General features: G+C 41.0%; 1 protein-coding gene across 1 annotated transcript; it reads right to left on the bottom strand.

The window, feature by feature from the left end:
- Positions 1 to 1,344: 1,344 nt before the first annotated feature.
- pold1 (polymerase (DNA directed), delta 1, catalytic subunit) lies at positions 1,345 to 14,604 on the bottom strand (the record flags this gene model as incomplete). Its single annotated transcript, XM_079565098.1, has 27 exons — positions 14,264 to 14,604; positions 13,170 to 13,358; positions 12,102 to 12,215; positions 11,868 to 12,008; positions 11,589 to 11,714; positions 11,346 to 11,514; positions 11,086 to 11,197; positions 10,893 to 11,022; positions 10,647 to 10,813; positions 9,673 to 9,777; positions 9,444 to 9,584; positions 8,418 to 8,528; positions 8,157 to 8,348; positions 7,981 to 8,069; positions 7,107 to 7,223; positions 6,914 to 7,027; positions 6,693 to 6,840; positions 6,514 to 6,609; positions 4,819 to 4,956; positions 4,576 to 4,751; positions 3,118 to 3,270; positions 2,935 to 3,037; positions 2,728 to 2,860; positions 2,542 to 2,655; positions 2,390 to 2,442; positions 1,529 to 1,626; positions 1,345 to 1,432 (listed from the first exon to the last, which is right to left on the bottom strand). Exons 2-27 carry the CDS (start codon positions 13,354 to 13,356, stop codon positions 1,345 to 1,347), a joined length of 3,315 nt encoding a protein of 1,104 aa, XP_079421224.1. The 5' UTR covers positions 13,357 to 13,358; positions 14,264 to 14,604.
- Between the last annotated feature and the right edge of the window lie 1,286 nt (positions 14,605 to 15,890).

Raw genomic sequence — 15,890 nt, 5'->3', positions numbered from 1 at the left:
CAGCAGCCCCTGGTGGACACTTTGCGCATTACAGGCAACATTGAGTGAAAAATAAGCCCTAACCAAAATATCCTGTTCTGGATCATTCCATGGGTTTCAAAATGGATGTAAAATCTGTACGGTCACCATAGCAATAACATTTTTTTTTTTTTTTACTTCCAACCTTTAAAACAAAAATCTGCCTGACGCCACGAGACTTTTACAACTTATTTCTATGCTCTAAGTCTAAGCTATGTCTTTATTTTTAGCAGTACGTTTTCATTGTTTTGTGCAGTAGGCCACTGATGTCCCATGTAAAGCCCTTTTAAAGTGACTAAACCCGATAGGAAGCAGGTGTTACCTTTCCCCCACTTTCCTGAACGAGAGCTGTTCTAAATGGTTGTGTACTAGTTCATGTGCATTAATTTCGTTTGTGCTTTTACTTTTCTCAGGATTACAAAGAAAAAGGGAATGAAATACACAATGGATTGCTTTGTTGTAATGTTTCTATTCAAAGAAATGGTTAATTTCAGTGACTTCAAATAATTATGAACTTTTGTAGAGCCCACAGATCAATGCAGCACTAGTCGTCTTTGTATTTAAATGCACATTTGCTCCAGTGCTTTTTTTTTAATGCACACTGTACCATATGATTTTCACCGTTTACATCCTGTCTGTTTGATAATAAAGGATTTTTTAAATGATTTGTCCCTGGAAGTAAAGACTCACGATACAAAGCAGAAGGAATGGTACAAGTATTAATCATTTTAAAAGTGGGGGAGCGGTGAACATGTTAAAATAATCTAAAACCGAAGGGACGAAGTGTTCCATATTCCAAGGACCAAAGAGCTCGGACCCTGATGTATAGCTGGGTTGCAGGTTCTAGAATATGATGTCATCGGACCTAGTGGGGGGCAGGAGCCAGTTTTTCCTATTAACAGCATTACACTTTCAGAAGTCGTAGCTAAAAAGAAAATATATGAATTAAAAAAAATGATTAATATCAGTCACTGGGTCCATGATCTCTCTGTACAAGACCAAAGGTTTCCTCAAAAACATTTTTCCTCCATATAATAGTATAGGCCTTTGGAATGCTGTGATGTCACCTGCTAGTGACATATCAAACCCTGTGCTGTAAATCAAAAAACATCTTAAATGTCAAAGTCTACACTGAGCAAAATCTTCCCAGTCAAATGCAGGGATTTATATATACATTACAAATAAAACTACAAAAAGTTTTAATATAATTTATTTTACAAAAATGTGTCCTTGAGTGTTGAGTACAAATATAGTGAGGTATCATCATTACAAAAGAGGTACAGCACAGTAAATAGAGTAGGCACACCGGGAAACTCGCCTCCGCTCTCACCAGCCAAACCGAGACACCAGTTTGCTCTGGTCGTCCAGATCCTTCTGAACCTTCTTTCTCATGTAGAAAATGGGGCAGTCCCGGCTGAAATAAGAAAAAAACAAAAGTTTGTTCAGGCTTCATTCAGAAGTGCTGTGTGGACAGTTATCAGGATTAAAAAGTGGACTAAGAAGAGCAAACCTGGTGCACAACACGTCCTCATGAAGAGAGCCTTGGCATCGCTGGCACTGGGTCCACAGACGGGAGAAGCGCTCCTCCAAAGCGTTTTGGTGGAAAATCTGAATTCAGGAATAATGAAGTGTGTTAACAAACAAAACATGAGCATTAGACGTGCAGCGAGTTAGCAGAGAGGGGTTTGATTTCCTCAGCGTTAATTGTATTCAGAGCTGGTCAGTAACAAAGTCAAATGAATCAAGCACTGCACTTTAGCAGCATTTCTGGGGATCTGTGCTTTACTCGAGTCGCAGTTGAGAAATAAACTCACAACGGCACTACATTTCTATTAAGGCTCCAAAGTAAAAAGTAAAAGTTGACAGCATATTTTGGCCAATCTTACGCTTTAAAATGCACACTCCACAACAGCAGGTGGCGCTGTGCAGATGTACAGTCAATACAAATGACTCCCAACAAGTAAGAAGTTTGGTCCCCGTCGTGTTGCCATACGGGTGATCAACTTGGGCACGATCTTCATGTTTTTGACAGTTATTTAAACTGATTTACACTTTTTCTTCTGCCAATACTTCAGTACTTTCACTCAATAATTTAACTGAGCACCTCTTACTTTTAAAAGATTCATATTTCACCAGTCGTATCTGGACGTTTATTGAAGTAACAAAACCGACTTTTACTTCTGTCCTTCTGTCCTAACTATCTCTCCAAATTTTATTTTCTATTTTTGCGATGCTCCTGGATTTTGGGAGTGATCTACAGCCGTCTACGCACCGACTAGTTTACACTGCTCCTGTTGAAATTACAGGCAAACAAAGCCTGGCTGACATTATCTCCAAAGAATACACCGAATACACATCAGTCAACTCTCACCTCCTTTTGGTAAAGTTCTGACTCTTTCTTCTTACAGAAATCGCACACAGCCGCTGCAATAACACAGAAAAAGATGTCACACAAAACCACACTGTGTGCCCTAGAAGCCCACACATGTTATCACAAAACAAAACAAAAAAAACAATACCCACCGTCTGTCTTGAGCACAGCCTTGCAGCCGATGCAGGTGCTCCTCTTCTGAGCGAACGCCATGAGGCCTCCAACCTTTGAGGTCAGCACGGTTCTGCAGCGCGTGTGATCGCCCTCTGCAAGTACAACACATTTATTTGAGTTCTTTGCAAAACGTTTAGCGTAAAATCATCAGCTGGACGGCTTACTAAGCAGGACGCTCTCGGCTTTGGTCTCCCCCAGTATGGGCTCGAATATTCTCAGAAGAGGCTTGGAGAGCTGCTGGTCCAGGTAGTACTGCGTGTCGATGGGGATGGTGTTCTCCAGCACATAAATAGGATCCTGGAGTGAAAAGCAAGACTTGGTCAGAAAAATCGTTGTTTAATCGTTTTGTGTAGTAAAGTGACAGTGCACACCTCTGACTTCATATACGCGGCGGCTCCTTTCGCCGCTTTAATGATGACATAAGGAACTCTGTCTCCCAAATTGGGCGCACTACCCGCATCTCTCTTCCTCATTCTGCCACAATAAAACAAAATGTTAGGGAAAAGAAACACATGTATTACTTATAATTGTAAACTCGCTGTGTTTGGCGTCACCTCTCTGCCAGCTCCACGTGGGCCTGCTTGCCGGCGTACTCCTGCGCCGTGCGCGTCAGCTCCTTGGTGATCACCAGCTGGCTGATGTCGATGCGGTTGCACAGCAGGTCTGAGATGATCTCCTTGGCGTGGTCCACTGCTCCCTGAGGGTCCCTGTCGCAGAAGAGGAGATACTTTTTCTTATTTACAGTAGAGTAGAGCAGGTCGTGCGCTGTTGTTGTGTCCTTGGGCAAGACACTTCACCCACCTTGTCTCCAGCGTCTGCAGACACTGGTGTATGAATGAATGACAGAGTGGATGGGTGAGCAGGTAAAAAGTCGCTATATAAATGTGAGCATTTACAGCTGCTGGGTCAAATTGCATAATGCCTCTTTAAGGCAGGGTATGTGTGATTTTTTTCTTTATCTTTACCTGTCTATGCTCTGGTTTTCTAGTTGGTCCTCAAGTCAGTATCTGGCAACCCAAAGTGGCCATATTCTTTCTTGCATCAGGGTTTCTAAAGGTGATGCTTTTTAATGCCATTTTAATGCCACATACGCAAAAAGTCTTGGTTTATTTCATGTTTATAATGATTTGTAAACATTAAAAACAGGAATGAGGGGACATTTTGATTGATTTTTGTTTGTATTTTATATTTTTGACAACTGCATGCAGTACAAATATTTGAGCAATGTCATTGAGTGGGTTCTGTCTCCAAAGAAAAATTATATATTTTCTTGGAATTTTTTATTTAATGCTAGTTTGTATCCAATTTAATGCATTTCAATCACCTTTTTTCTGCCTTAATTTTGGCATAATTGATTTAATTACTTGCTTTTTAATGCCCCGTGGAAACCCTGGTGTATGCAACAAACTTTAAGTGATAGTCTGTAAGATTGCAAAATGGGTAGAGAGAAGGAAAATGTTTAAAGTAAATGATCAAGCCCTCTCCCCACCCGTCCTGATTGGACCCAACAGGCCGGTTCACATGAAAGCTCGTCTCATTGGTCAAAGTGATGGCACCAGGGATTCTGATAAGTGTCTTGGATCAGCAAAATATCATTATTTATCATTATTTATGTTGCATCAAATTGCGGCGAAGGGCATCAGTTAAACACTATTACGTCTGTAAACATTTAAAGTTACAGACCATCACTTTACAAAGGTGCACTACATGAATGACCCTGTTTGCAAACCGTGAAAGTCAGAGGTTACAGGGAGTTCGGCTTCAGCCTAAATGAGTTTCTCGCTCTCACAGACCCTCCCTCACATCTTATTGTTCATGTGAGTTAATTGAATGCACGTTTCAGTTGGAGCTCAGACAGAGACCGTGAGAGTTTGTCAATAATAATGAACACACATACAATCAGGACGTGCAAGAGGTATTGTGAGAGCCAGAAACGAGCTGGGGGCACAGCTGACCATTTTCATTTAACTGGAGGGAAAAGGGTAATGCAGTTTTGGGGTTTCTTTTTGTACCTTTCGATTAGGATTTTCTGTAGACATGTGTTGATGAGATTGGCCACTAGGGGGCAGTTGTCTCTCCGCACCGTCTCAATCCCTTTGCAGTCCATCTTGTCATGTGTGTCTGGGCTGGAGGAGAAGTAGAGCCCGGCGTAGCGCTTCTTGTTGATCAGCAGATACGGGAAGTACACCTTTGAAAGGAAGGCAGGAAACGTCAACAGCTTGAAAGATGTTAAATCAAAGTTTAGTCAAAGTTACCTTTTCAAATTCCAGTTTGATGGGTTCAGTGAAGTGGGAGGACACCCACTCGGCCGCCTCCCTCCCGATTTTCATGGATTCGCTCACTGTGGCGACGCCGAGCTTCACCATGACTGAATCTGTATCTCCATAGATGACCTGCAGAAGTCATTACACTGTTTATTTGGCCAATGTTTAGGGCAGTGGTTAGCACCAACTTTAAACAGAGGAGTGAGGCTACGTTTTAATATTCAAAAGCAAATTGGACACAAGGTCAAAAACATGTTTACACTTTCACTCATAACTGCAGTTGAATGTGTTTTAGACCTTTTTTTGTATTTTTGACCAACTTCGGGGACAGAAGGAGCATTTTGAGAGCTGCCAAGAATAGCCACTGATTATTCAAAAGACTACTCAAAGATGTGCAAGTACAAAACATAGCACTAGGTCCAGTTTTGATGAGAGAACAACCTTCTAACATGGTAAAACTCTCTAAAAAGGAGAGCTGGAACGTTACACTTTTGTCACGATCTGATACGTGTCACGATACTTAGGGGCCGATCCGATGCATACTGCGATACAGTAAGTAATTATGGTAAGTTATATATTATGTAAATAAATGTGCAAATAGAAAACAGTCATGTGTCCAAAACAAAATATAACAAAGTGCTGAATATTGTTCTTGAAGAAAAGACTAAAATGCCTCCGAACACAAAGCAGCATGAACAGAGGCCTGTTGCAAATAGAACAAAGAACTGAGCTTCTCATTTCATAAAATATTTCCGGAACCACAGCTTTGAGGAAAAGCATCTGCACATTGTATCTGGAAGTGCAAAAACTGCAGCTCTAAACATGAACTAGGACTATTTAGATTGGTTCTTCCTTTAAACATATTTCATACAAGTTTTGAAAACGATATTTTGTCCCAGCCCTTCCAAAAACTCAATTAAGCACAATTTTGACAGCGCCCAGCAGAAACCTTATTTGTAAGGATTTCAATGAATAAGAGAACTGTGAAGAATGACAATTATTGACATTAATTAAGGCAATCCCCCCATTCGAACGCCATTAGTATAGGCATTCGTACCAAAAAAGAAAAAAGAACCAAAAAAGAAATCGCAATTTGTATGCCCTTCAGTTGCCTAAATGACTACAGTTTGCAATTTGCCAAACAAAATATCCAGTCTCTTTCCAAGAGATTGTGTTTCTATCTCCAAACCTTTTTATTCACATTTGCATTGCTTCTTGGGTGCTAATCTAGCAGTTCATCCTTCGCTCAAAGGTAAATGCTCCTAGACGTGTTCAACCCCTTAATCCCCGCCTTAACTGAGCACTATTTCTCCTACAAATATAGGCCAGTGTAACGCCTCATTTGAGAGCTTTTTGGTCACGTTTTTGTGTGTGCTTTTTTTTTCACATTTTTGGCATGTTTTCACTGCTTTTTTGTAGCGTTTTAGCCGCATTTAGTTTTGTTCGTGTAATGCTACCGCGAGCAAGCCACAAAAATGTGACCAAAACATGTCAAAAAAGCAACAATAACGTGATGAAAACACGACCAAAAAGGACGGAATGTGAAAATCATAACGAGGAAGAAGCTTAGATTTGTTTTGTAGGTCTTAGCTTTCAAATGAGGCGATACACTGTAATGCTCAACTGTACAAAATGCCCTCGGTTAAGGCGGAATATTTGTAAATCAACTAATCTGGTCAAACCTACCTTAGCATCTGCTTCATATCCATTGGCGATCGTGTATTTCGACTCGACGAGCTGCTTGGTTTGCTCGATCATCTGTCGTCCGAATCCAGTCACGCTCTGAAAGCAATTCAACACAGTCAGCATGGTCAAATCTTATCCGTGGTGTTCGTAAATGACACAAAGAAGAGCGCGGTCGTCACCTGAGAGATCTCCAAGCAGGGGAGCTTTCCAACCTGTGCCCCGGTGAAGCCGTACACAGAGTTAGCACTGATTTTCAGCGCCAACTGTCGACCGTCCAGCACTTGCTTCTTGAACGGGTCGGTTTCCTTTTTCAGTTCGGTCTTTGCTCTGCGGACACACAATAAGTCTTGAATATGTTCTTAAAAAGTGAGGCAGACTTGATAAATGACTGTATAAAAACCTCTTTCTGGCAGACAGCAGGTTCTCCAGGATCTCAGGAAGTAGCCCTTTCCTCACGGAGCTCTTCACAAACATGTCCCCGGTTGGAGTCTTGATAAAATCCTCAGGTGAGAGGCTGTAAACAGTCAAACGTTTCATTATTAGCATTTAGCATTAGCATCATTAAAGAAACACAGATTAGAAATATGTATTACTTGAGTTTCTCCACTGAGCCTCTTTGCAGCAGCGTAGTGTAGCATAAATTGTGAGCCATCATAATGGACGGGTACAGGGAGGAGAAATCCAGCGTGGCAATGGGGAGGCTGTAATACCTGCAAACACAAGAGGGGGATACAACAGGTTAAGGGAGTGTATGATATTCTACAAGAAGTAATAATCTAAAACATACCCACAGTGGAGGGAGCAAAATGTAAATATCGCAATCTTACGGACTGCTTTAAGATTCAAGTACACTAATGCGATTTGTGGCCATTTCACTTTTTGTTTTAATTCATTCTGCATTCTGTTGAAGGTTCCTTAAGCGTGTGTAGTTTTTTTTTCCCCTCACAGTTTTCCCAAAAGCCTCAAAAAGATGGGTATTGTACAAATAGCCTTTTTGTTTTTAGAGCTTTTTACAATGTTACAAAGCTAAAGTCTAAGCTTAATCCTTTCATCACGGAGTAAAATCTTTCGCCATAGCTTCACTATAGCCACATGGGCCACTCCATCTTTACTTTTTTCCTTCTTTTACTTCTCTATTGAAACAGCTGCACAGTGAAGGGGAACAAGAGGAGGGCCTAACGGAGAGTTCACTTGAAAATCAGGAAGTGAAAGTTCTGGATATTTAGCGGTTTTAAAGCAATATTGCATTTCACAGTTTTTATCTGTGTTGTGTCTTCATATGGACCTCGAGTCTGATAAATAAAGATGATGAAAGTGTAAAACGGTGATAAAGATGAGATTGAGATTATTATTACCAAACACCTGCAAAAAGAATAATAAGCCCTCTTTAAATAATGATTAGGCAATGAAGATTATGAATAGATCAATAAAATGAATGGATATAACCGTCTCCATAGGAATACAGACCCTTTTTCTGGCTCGATAACAGTGGCTCCAGTGTAATCCTCGCCTCCCTCAGGCTTCACCACAGGCATGACCAGATCCTGTTTCATGGCCTATCGACACAAACACCCTTCAGTTCCAATCCACTCCACTTTAAAAAAAAAAAAAAAAAAAAACTACCAGAGACTCCTAACAGTTACCTGTCGCAGCAGCTGGGACACCACTTTGATCTGCTGTCCTCTGGAGAGCAGGTAAGTCAAAGGCACGCCCGTCACTCTGGCCATTTCCATGTAATTGATGACGCACATCAGCTTCTGCAGCAGCCGCAGGGGCAGGTAGGCATCTTTCAGGCAGTACACGGCCAGGCGCCGACGGGTTTGCTCATTCCCATTCTGCACCCAAGCATTTACATTAGTCTCACGGAGTGTGTTTGATTTTTAACGGCTTCTCGTGTCGGCTACCTGCAGGTCAGTGATGATAGAATGCTGGACGTCCTCTTTCTGTTCTTGCAGGAAGTGGAAGCTGACGGCATTCAGTGTGTACGAGCGAAGCTTATAATCCCTGAGGAGAACCTAAGAGACGCAAAAAGCAAACTTCAAGTCAAAACGATTTGTAGCAGTCGCATCATAAATTATAATCGCATAAAAGTTTTTCTGTCTTTATGTAAAACCAAGTCTGAGCCACAAATCCAGCCCATTTCAGATTTTTCTCATGTCTCATTTCTCATTCAATTGAGCCACATGTTTGCTTTAAACTACAATTGTCTGAATTTAACCTTTCCATCTAAACAAGTTCGGCTTTACCCAAATCCAAAAGTTGAATTTGAAAGCAACAGCCTAGAAAGCTGATTAGAACTTTTTTGTCATCTGCGTGTTTTCGCCATGTTTTGTCTTTCTTTTGTAGCTTTTTCTGGCTTTGTCATCACTTTTTTACTTCGTTTTTGTTGCTTTTCTTTTGATGCTTTTTTTAAAGAAGCTTCTAGATTTAAGTAAAGCCAAACTGGACAAAATGTGCTCGGTTCAGGTGGGGGTTAAGAAGTAAAAGCCTGTCTGTGTAAGGCCTAGGGCTGGGTACCGTAACATGAACCTAAACTGTTTTTTTTTTTTCATAACCATAATGGTATTGTTTAACGTTACCCAGCCCTAGTAAGGCCTCAGTTACACATTTGTTTTAATATGTTAAAAGTAGAGTCTTAAATCCCTTCAGCATTTCACAGAGAGGCCACTTTTATATGTATCTTCTTATATAAAGTCAGCTCTCAAAAGATCCGTACATTCATTGATCATTTCTAACTAGACTTTGGGATCACCTAAATGTGGTTGGCTAAAAATATCTGGGCCGTTAATAACAATTTGGGATGAGAGCGCTGATAAAGTAGTTGCTGGCTTTCCAACTGTCCGCCTCAAACGCTGCTTCCCCTTTGTATTTCTATGGCAGTTGTGGTACTAGTAAAAGTAGTACTATTAAACTATACTTTAATGATGTACCTGGAGGAGATCAAACTGAACGCGGCCCTCCATGTTTGTCGTTTTATTCTCTCGTCGTCCCATCTGTTTACTCTGAAAATTGAGATCTTTCAAAACAGACCTGATGCCGCGCACTCGGCCCAGGTACGGGAACAGGTTGACCTAAAGCAATGGAAGTTCATTATAGAAAACAGTCTTTTTAAAAAAAACAATGAACAGAAGTGGTAATAATGAGCTCAGCCCAGCGCACCTTTAAAGCAGTTGCCCTGTTCAGCAGATACGGAAAGTCAAAGTTCTGGATGTTGTAGCCCGTGATGATGTCGGGGTCCACTGTCCGCAAAAACTCCGCCCAGCTCTGCAGAAACAAACGGGATTGGTTCAAGTCGCGACGCTGCATTTTCAGCTTCAAGTGGCAACTTTTCTTATACATATATTTCAAAACATTTGACTGGACCGCCGACCGCCCGAAATGGCACAATTCAAAGACGAAGAAATACAAAACTCCCAATAACTTTGGTTTGTGATGTCCACAAATTAAAGGTGCATTATGCAACTTTTTATGTAAAAAAGAAAGCTGATATTAATTCGTATTTGACCTTTCATTGACCCAGCAGATGCTTGGGAGTTTAGCATAGCACCTTTACTAACCATCTCGAGGCGCCAGGATCAATTATTATTTAGGTTTTCACTGCTGATTGAACCGGATCCATGGTTACAAATACATTACATTCCGAAAAGCCTACCAGAAATCCTAAAAAAATGAAGTCAAATTAATCCTGAAGCATCACAGGAGCCACTGGGATGGAAAGTTAAGACGCTCAGCTAACCACATACAGCCACTGGGTCACTGAAAGGTCAATTACGCACTAATTTGAACTTCTTATTTTTACATAAAAAGTTGTGTAGTGCATCTTTACATGAAGAATTTCAAACCTGGCTCTATACACTGAGATTTTGTTCATAATTACGTTTTTATAAACAAAACCCCAGCTTCAACAGGAAAAGTTTCAAATGTTTTTTGTTTATACACCTACATCGGCTTAACAGAGCTCATTGTCAAAACCGCTACAACTTTTTACTATATTTTAATCATGTTTTAGTCCATATTGTAATGGATAAAGTTTGCTAGTGCCTCCAAAAATTGCATATTTCTATAGTAAAGTTAAATCTACAACATTCCATTTTGTACTATGGTGAAAACGCAAAGCTATGACCGCACAATACCTGTAGCATCTGTTTTTCTTGAGTAAAGCACAATATTTGGGAGCCCACGATGCTGGCGCAGGACTGCAGTGTGAACACCGTGCGAATAAACGGCTCCGACTCTCCCTGTCGCTGAACCATCGACGCGATCTGAATGACCGGGTCCTTGTCCGCCTCTGGGAAGATTCCTACATACAAGAGGCGATGTCACACAGTTGTAAGTAACAGTGCAGAAGGTAACGGTCTTCTTATGCATCAACGGCCTACCTTTCCTTCCAGCACATTCGATATCAAAGCTGAGGACTCTGAGAGGCGCGATCCGCTGCCAGTCCCCCTCGGCCGGGTGACTTATCAAATCGTTCCAGGCCACATCCACTTCGTATTGACACAGGGAAACCTGAACAATAGAACCAGGTCAGGAGAAGGAGTATACGAGAATAAAGCTAATAATGAAACCAACCTTGCCAGTGTATTTAGACGTCTCCCCCGGGTTCCTCTCTTTCCGGACTCTGAACTTGTTTTTGGGGAGTTCAATCCAACAGCAGCCCACGACATCACAGTCTACCATAAACCTGACAAAGAAGAGACATGGATAAGGAATAGAGATTGGGACAGTGTTGTCAGTAGCGTTTTACCAACAGAATTTGTCCACAACGTTACATTTATACATTCCATCCTGAGTGGTATGCACAAAATCTTCAAATCCTACTACACTGTTACCTAATTTCAAAATCTATGTTGGCCTCGTAGGATTGGTAACCCTGAATGGGAAAGTGGCCAAACTTAAAGCCCTGCTCCAGCAGCCTCTTCGCTGGGGCTATGAGACGGGGCATCGCCATGGTGATCTTCAGGAAATCAAGAATGCGTTTCCCGTGGTAGCCATACATACCTAAAGGGCAACAGACGCGATAAATTATTTCAACATAGTGCTTTAAAAACGCGAGACTTTCCCGCTTTACTCACTCTCTTTTCGAGTTATGTCCACAGCCAAAACTGTGATGGAGATGTTGTCCTTATTGGAGCGCATGTCTTTCAGAACCACAGAGTTCAATTCCCTTTGAAATTCGCCCAAGTAATCCGATTTAAACCCTTTGAAAACACAAAAGATAATAAAAATAATTAAACATTTGTTTCGTGCAAGAGTATCCCCCAGTGGCTCTGTAGAAAAGGGTAAAAGTCAAATTCCTAAGGCGACAATTAGGTCTATCTTTAAATATTTACCCACAATCAGCAAACACTCACCAGTTGGCGCAGGAACATAGAAGTAAGGTGCAAACCCGTGGATATGACAGCACACACTGTTGCCACTGTCCGTCACGCCGAACATCCGGATGATGGGCACCTTCCCCTGTGACTGCCCGGGCATGCCTGGCACAGCGGTGTCTGGAAAGTATATGCATAAAAAGACCAATTTGATACTAGATGATCTTAGACAAGGCATTAAACACACACAAAAAAAACAAAAACAATATTCACCTAAATAATAGTCCAGGTCAATCTGCTGAAAGACCAAAGTGTCAGAAGACGGGTCCAAGTTAGGAGCATGAGGTCGTTTCCAGCGAGGATTCAGGTCGGCCGAGAACAAGTCGCCTGACAGAGAAATGAAGAGAGAGAGGGGTTTTATTAAGGGGTATATTGTGCAAAAATGGAGTTGTGTTTTGAGCCAATAATCTAGGTGTTCATAATCTTTGAATCTACCGCAGCAACTATTCCAAGTTTCGTGACGCTTGCTCGAATACATTGCTCCTCCAATTACCCCCCGTATTCCTTTCCAATGCAACCAGGAAGGGCTGTCCGTACCTTATGGCTTTAAAGTTGTCCAACAATAGGATCAAGACAGTGATCAAGATATAATGTATTGACTGCCAAATATACAACACATGCCAGTAATATTGCTATTTAGGTACACGTGTTTCATATTGTTTACAAAGACTTGTCGTCTGGGACCATGCGTGATTTCTTTAACCAATCAGAGAAAAGCCGGACATGACGCAGGCGGCATGCTGCGTGTTTGTAAACAAGGAAGTGAGCGGTTTTATGATGCATCGGCCAGTAAAGCGGAGACAAATGTGAACCATCTATGTCGTTATTGCCACAAAAACATACGTTAGACTCAGGATACACGGGGTCATCAGCAACTCGGTTCAGATTTTTAATTGTCAGAGAATTCCAACAGCTCAACACTGTCAAAAACGGCGACAGTGAAGATTTACTGTCACGAAAATGTTGAACTAGTGGTTAATTCTGTCTCCCCATTGTGACAACTTTGTCAGTGATTGGATCAATAACAAACGTTTCGAGATATGATAGGCTAGTTACTAATTGGCCGTTATGTTGAAGGCAAGAACATTAAACAAACTCATTAAATCTTGTACAGCAAAACCAACTTGCAATGCCAAATGAATAGGGTGGTGATATTTTTTGTCTCTGTGTATACATTTACATTCTGACTGATGTTTTGCAATATAGAGTAGACATTTCTAATTAATTTACAGATTAATTTACAAACGACCGCAACAGCAAATGCTCAAGCATGAGACCCACCAACTGGAATGACATCGTGTCCAGCCTGTCCCTCCATTTCCTCCACGTCCATCTCGGCATCATCAAACATGGACAGCTCCTCTTCAAACTGTGACGGGCTGTCCTCCCATTCTCCCCCGGCTTTGCCCTTTTTGGCCTGGGACCCGCCGACAGGATGAGGTCCCCCATTACGCTTTTTGAAATCCATACCTAGGTAGACATGTGAACATTATTAAAGAGAGTCATGAAAACATAATATGCATTGCTTAAAACTACGTTGGGCTCTTAAGTATCCGTACCCCTCTCTTAAAGGGGGAAGAAAAATAGACTCAGGGTTATATAAAGGTATTGGGGTAATAAAAAAAAATAAAACCTGTCGTAGAAGTCTAGTTGAGATTCTTTGAGGAGCATTAACATCTGAGAGAGAGAAGACTAAAATACAATGTGTATGAACTGAATTTTCTGTTTAGAAAAATAAAATGTAATTGCAATAGTGCCTGTCCAATAACTTACAGAATTCTTCCATAATTTTGCAGCACTTTTTTTTTATATATTTCATCAAAAAGGTGCATATGTGGAAAAAGCACACACACTTGGATCCACTGCAATCACCCTATCACTTTATACGCCTACACATCTGTAAATGCAATCCCGCTGTTATATGTTGTTATATGTGTTATATGTTTTGCATCGCACATTCGCATCGAGAAAAATTCCTAGTTTGTGAACTTGTTCTCAAACCATGGAAATAAAACCTATGATCATCTGATATTTCTTTCTTGAATGTATTTTTCCACCATACTGCAACATAATGACGCCTGGATGATTGTCAGAAAAGTAGTATAAAGGTTGTTGATACCATGCTATGGAATGTAGGTTTTGTATTTCCTGAAACTCAATTTCCAGCAACTAGCATAACCAGGACAGGTGGTGTGCTCACAATGTAAACACGCCTAAACTAAACAAATATTAAATTATATCCACTTTTGTTTTCAGCATATTAACTCGAGCAGACATGTGCAACAACAGGAAAACGAACATTTCCAGCAGACGCCGAAATAACTAAACTGTCATAGCAACAAGCTAGCATGCACACGAAACCACAAGCTACTTACTCTCTGATCAAAGCAAAAAGAAGCCTGCACAACCTCTGCACCCGTGTCCAGCGGTTATTTACTACACAAGAAAATAAACGGGATCAGTAAATAGTTACTTTCGACAAAGGAGCCCACTTGACAAGAGCTCCCGCCACTCTTCAATTTGTGCACTGTCCCCCAAGTGCGGGGAACACTTCCGTTTTGAGACCGTCCAATGGGAACAGCGGTAAACAGCGGGAGGGCGGGACTTTCTGTAGAAACAGCGAACATGATTGGTCAAAAAATATATATACGTACCAAAACGTTCCCGGCAAAATGACGTAGGCATAGCAACAATCAGCGTGCAGCAGAGAGACAGGGCAGATGCAGAAGAAAGATATTTACTATTTGCATCGGCAGCCCTTTAGTAGTCAGGATTCGGTGAATATAAGGGCACTATTTATGCTTTGTCAGCAGGATTTTCATTTCTCAAGGTCATATCGCATTTTTACAGCCATTACAAAAGCTCAAAATGATGGCGGTCCTGTCTGAATTGTCCCAACTGCATGTGCAAAGTAATTAAATGCATTATAAAGCCAGGATTTGACATAAACACCAACCAGACAAATGTGGTGTCTGTTGTGTATGCTCACGAGCCACTTCATATGACGCATAAGATTTCACTTTTTGGGTGTAGTTTATGAGGATCATATTAAAGGTGCATTATGCAACTTTTTTGGGGGGGGGGAAAAGTTGATATTTTTTCGTATTTGACCTTGTAGTGACCCAGCGGCTGTAGGAGAGGTCAGCATGGCACCTTTACTTTCGATCATGGTGGTCTGTACAATGCTCCAGGATCAATTGTTTTGTATGTTTTCTGGTGAGAGGCTCCGTCAGCAGTGGAAACCTTCCAAACAATTGATCCTGGATCGTTGTCGAGACGATTGTAATGGAAACTTTTTTCTGCATAAAAAGTTGCATAATGCTCCTTTAAAGACTGACTAGCGCCTAACACTAGAATTATCCAATCAAACTTATTAGATATTAGATATGATATTCTGTTTTATGCACTTAGATATTACCTAAATTTGGTCTTAGCTTACAATGATTTGTTGAACTTATTAGAGACTAAAAAAAAAAGAAAGAAAGAAAAATAAAGAAATGCCCATTTGGCCAGTGAGCACATCCCCCAGTGTAAATCCGCTGTGCGCTACTATGTGTTAATTTTCAACTGCAACAGAATAGGGAGAAAGTTTGTTTTTGTTTTTGTTTTTGTTTTTGCGACAGTGGCGTAGTTGGTAGAGCGGGTCGTTTCATGATCGGATTCACACTGCCGTTGTGTCCTTGGGCAAGACACTTCACTTACCTTGTTTCCAGTGTCTGTACATTGGTGTATGAATGGGTGACTGGTTCCTTGCTATAAATGCAGGTAGAAAAGCGGTATATAAGTTGAGACCATTTTACTATTCGCGAGAAATAGGGCGATAGAACTACTGTATTGCATAGAAATTTAAAATGTGCCTCAGTAGGTCTGGTCTGCAGTGTTAATTTTGACAACATATTTTAATTTAGTTTTAGTCTTAGTCTTTTGACGAAAATGTAATTCGATTTAAAATTGCAAGTAAATTTAGTCGAATAGATTTAAGACGAATTTAGTCGACTTTGC

Source organism: Gobius niger (genome assembly GCF_951799975.1).
Source record: "Gobius niger genome assembly, chromosome: 10".
Lineage (NCBI taxonomy): Eukaryota > Metazoa > Chordata > Actinopteri > Gobiiformes > Gobiidae > Gobius > Gobius niger.
This window is presented reverse-complemented; position numbering and strand designations above follow the sequence as displayed.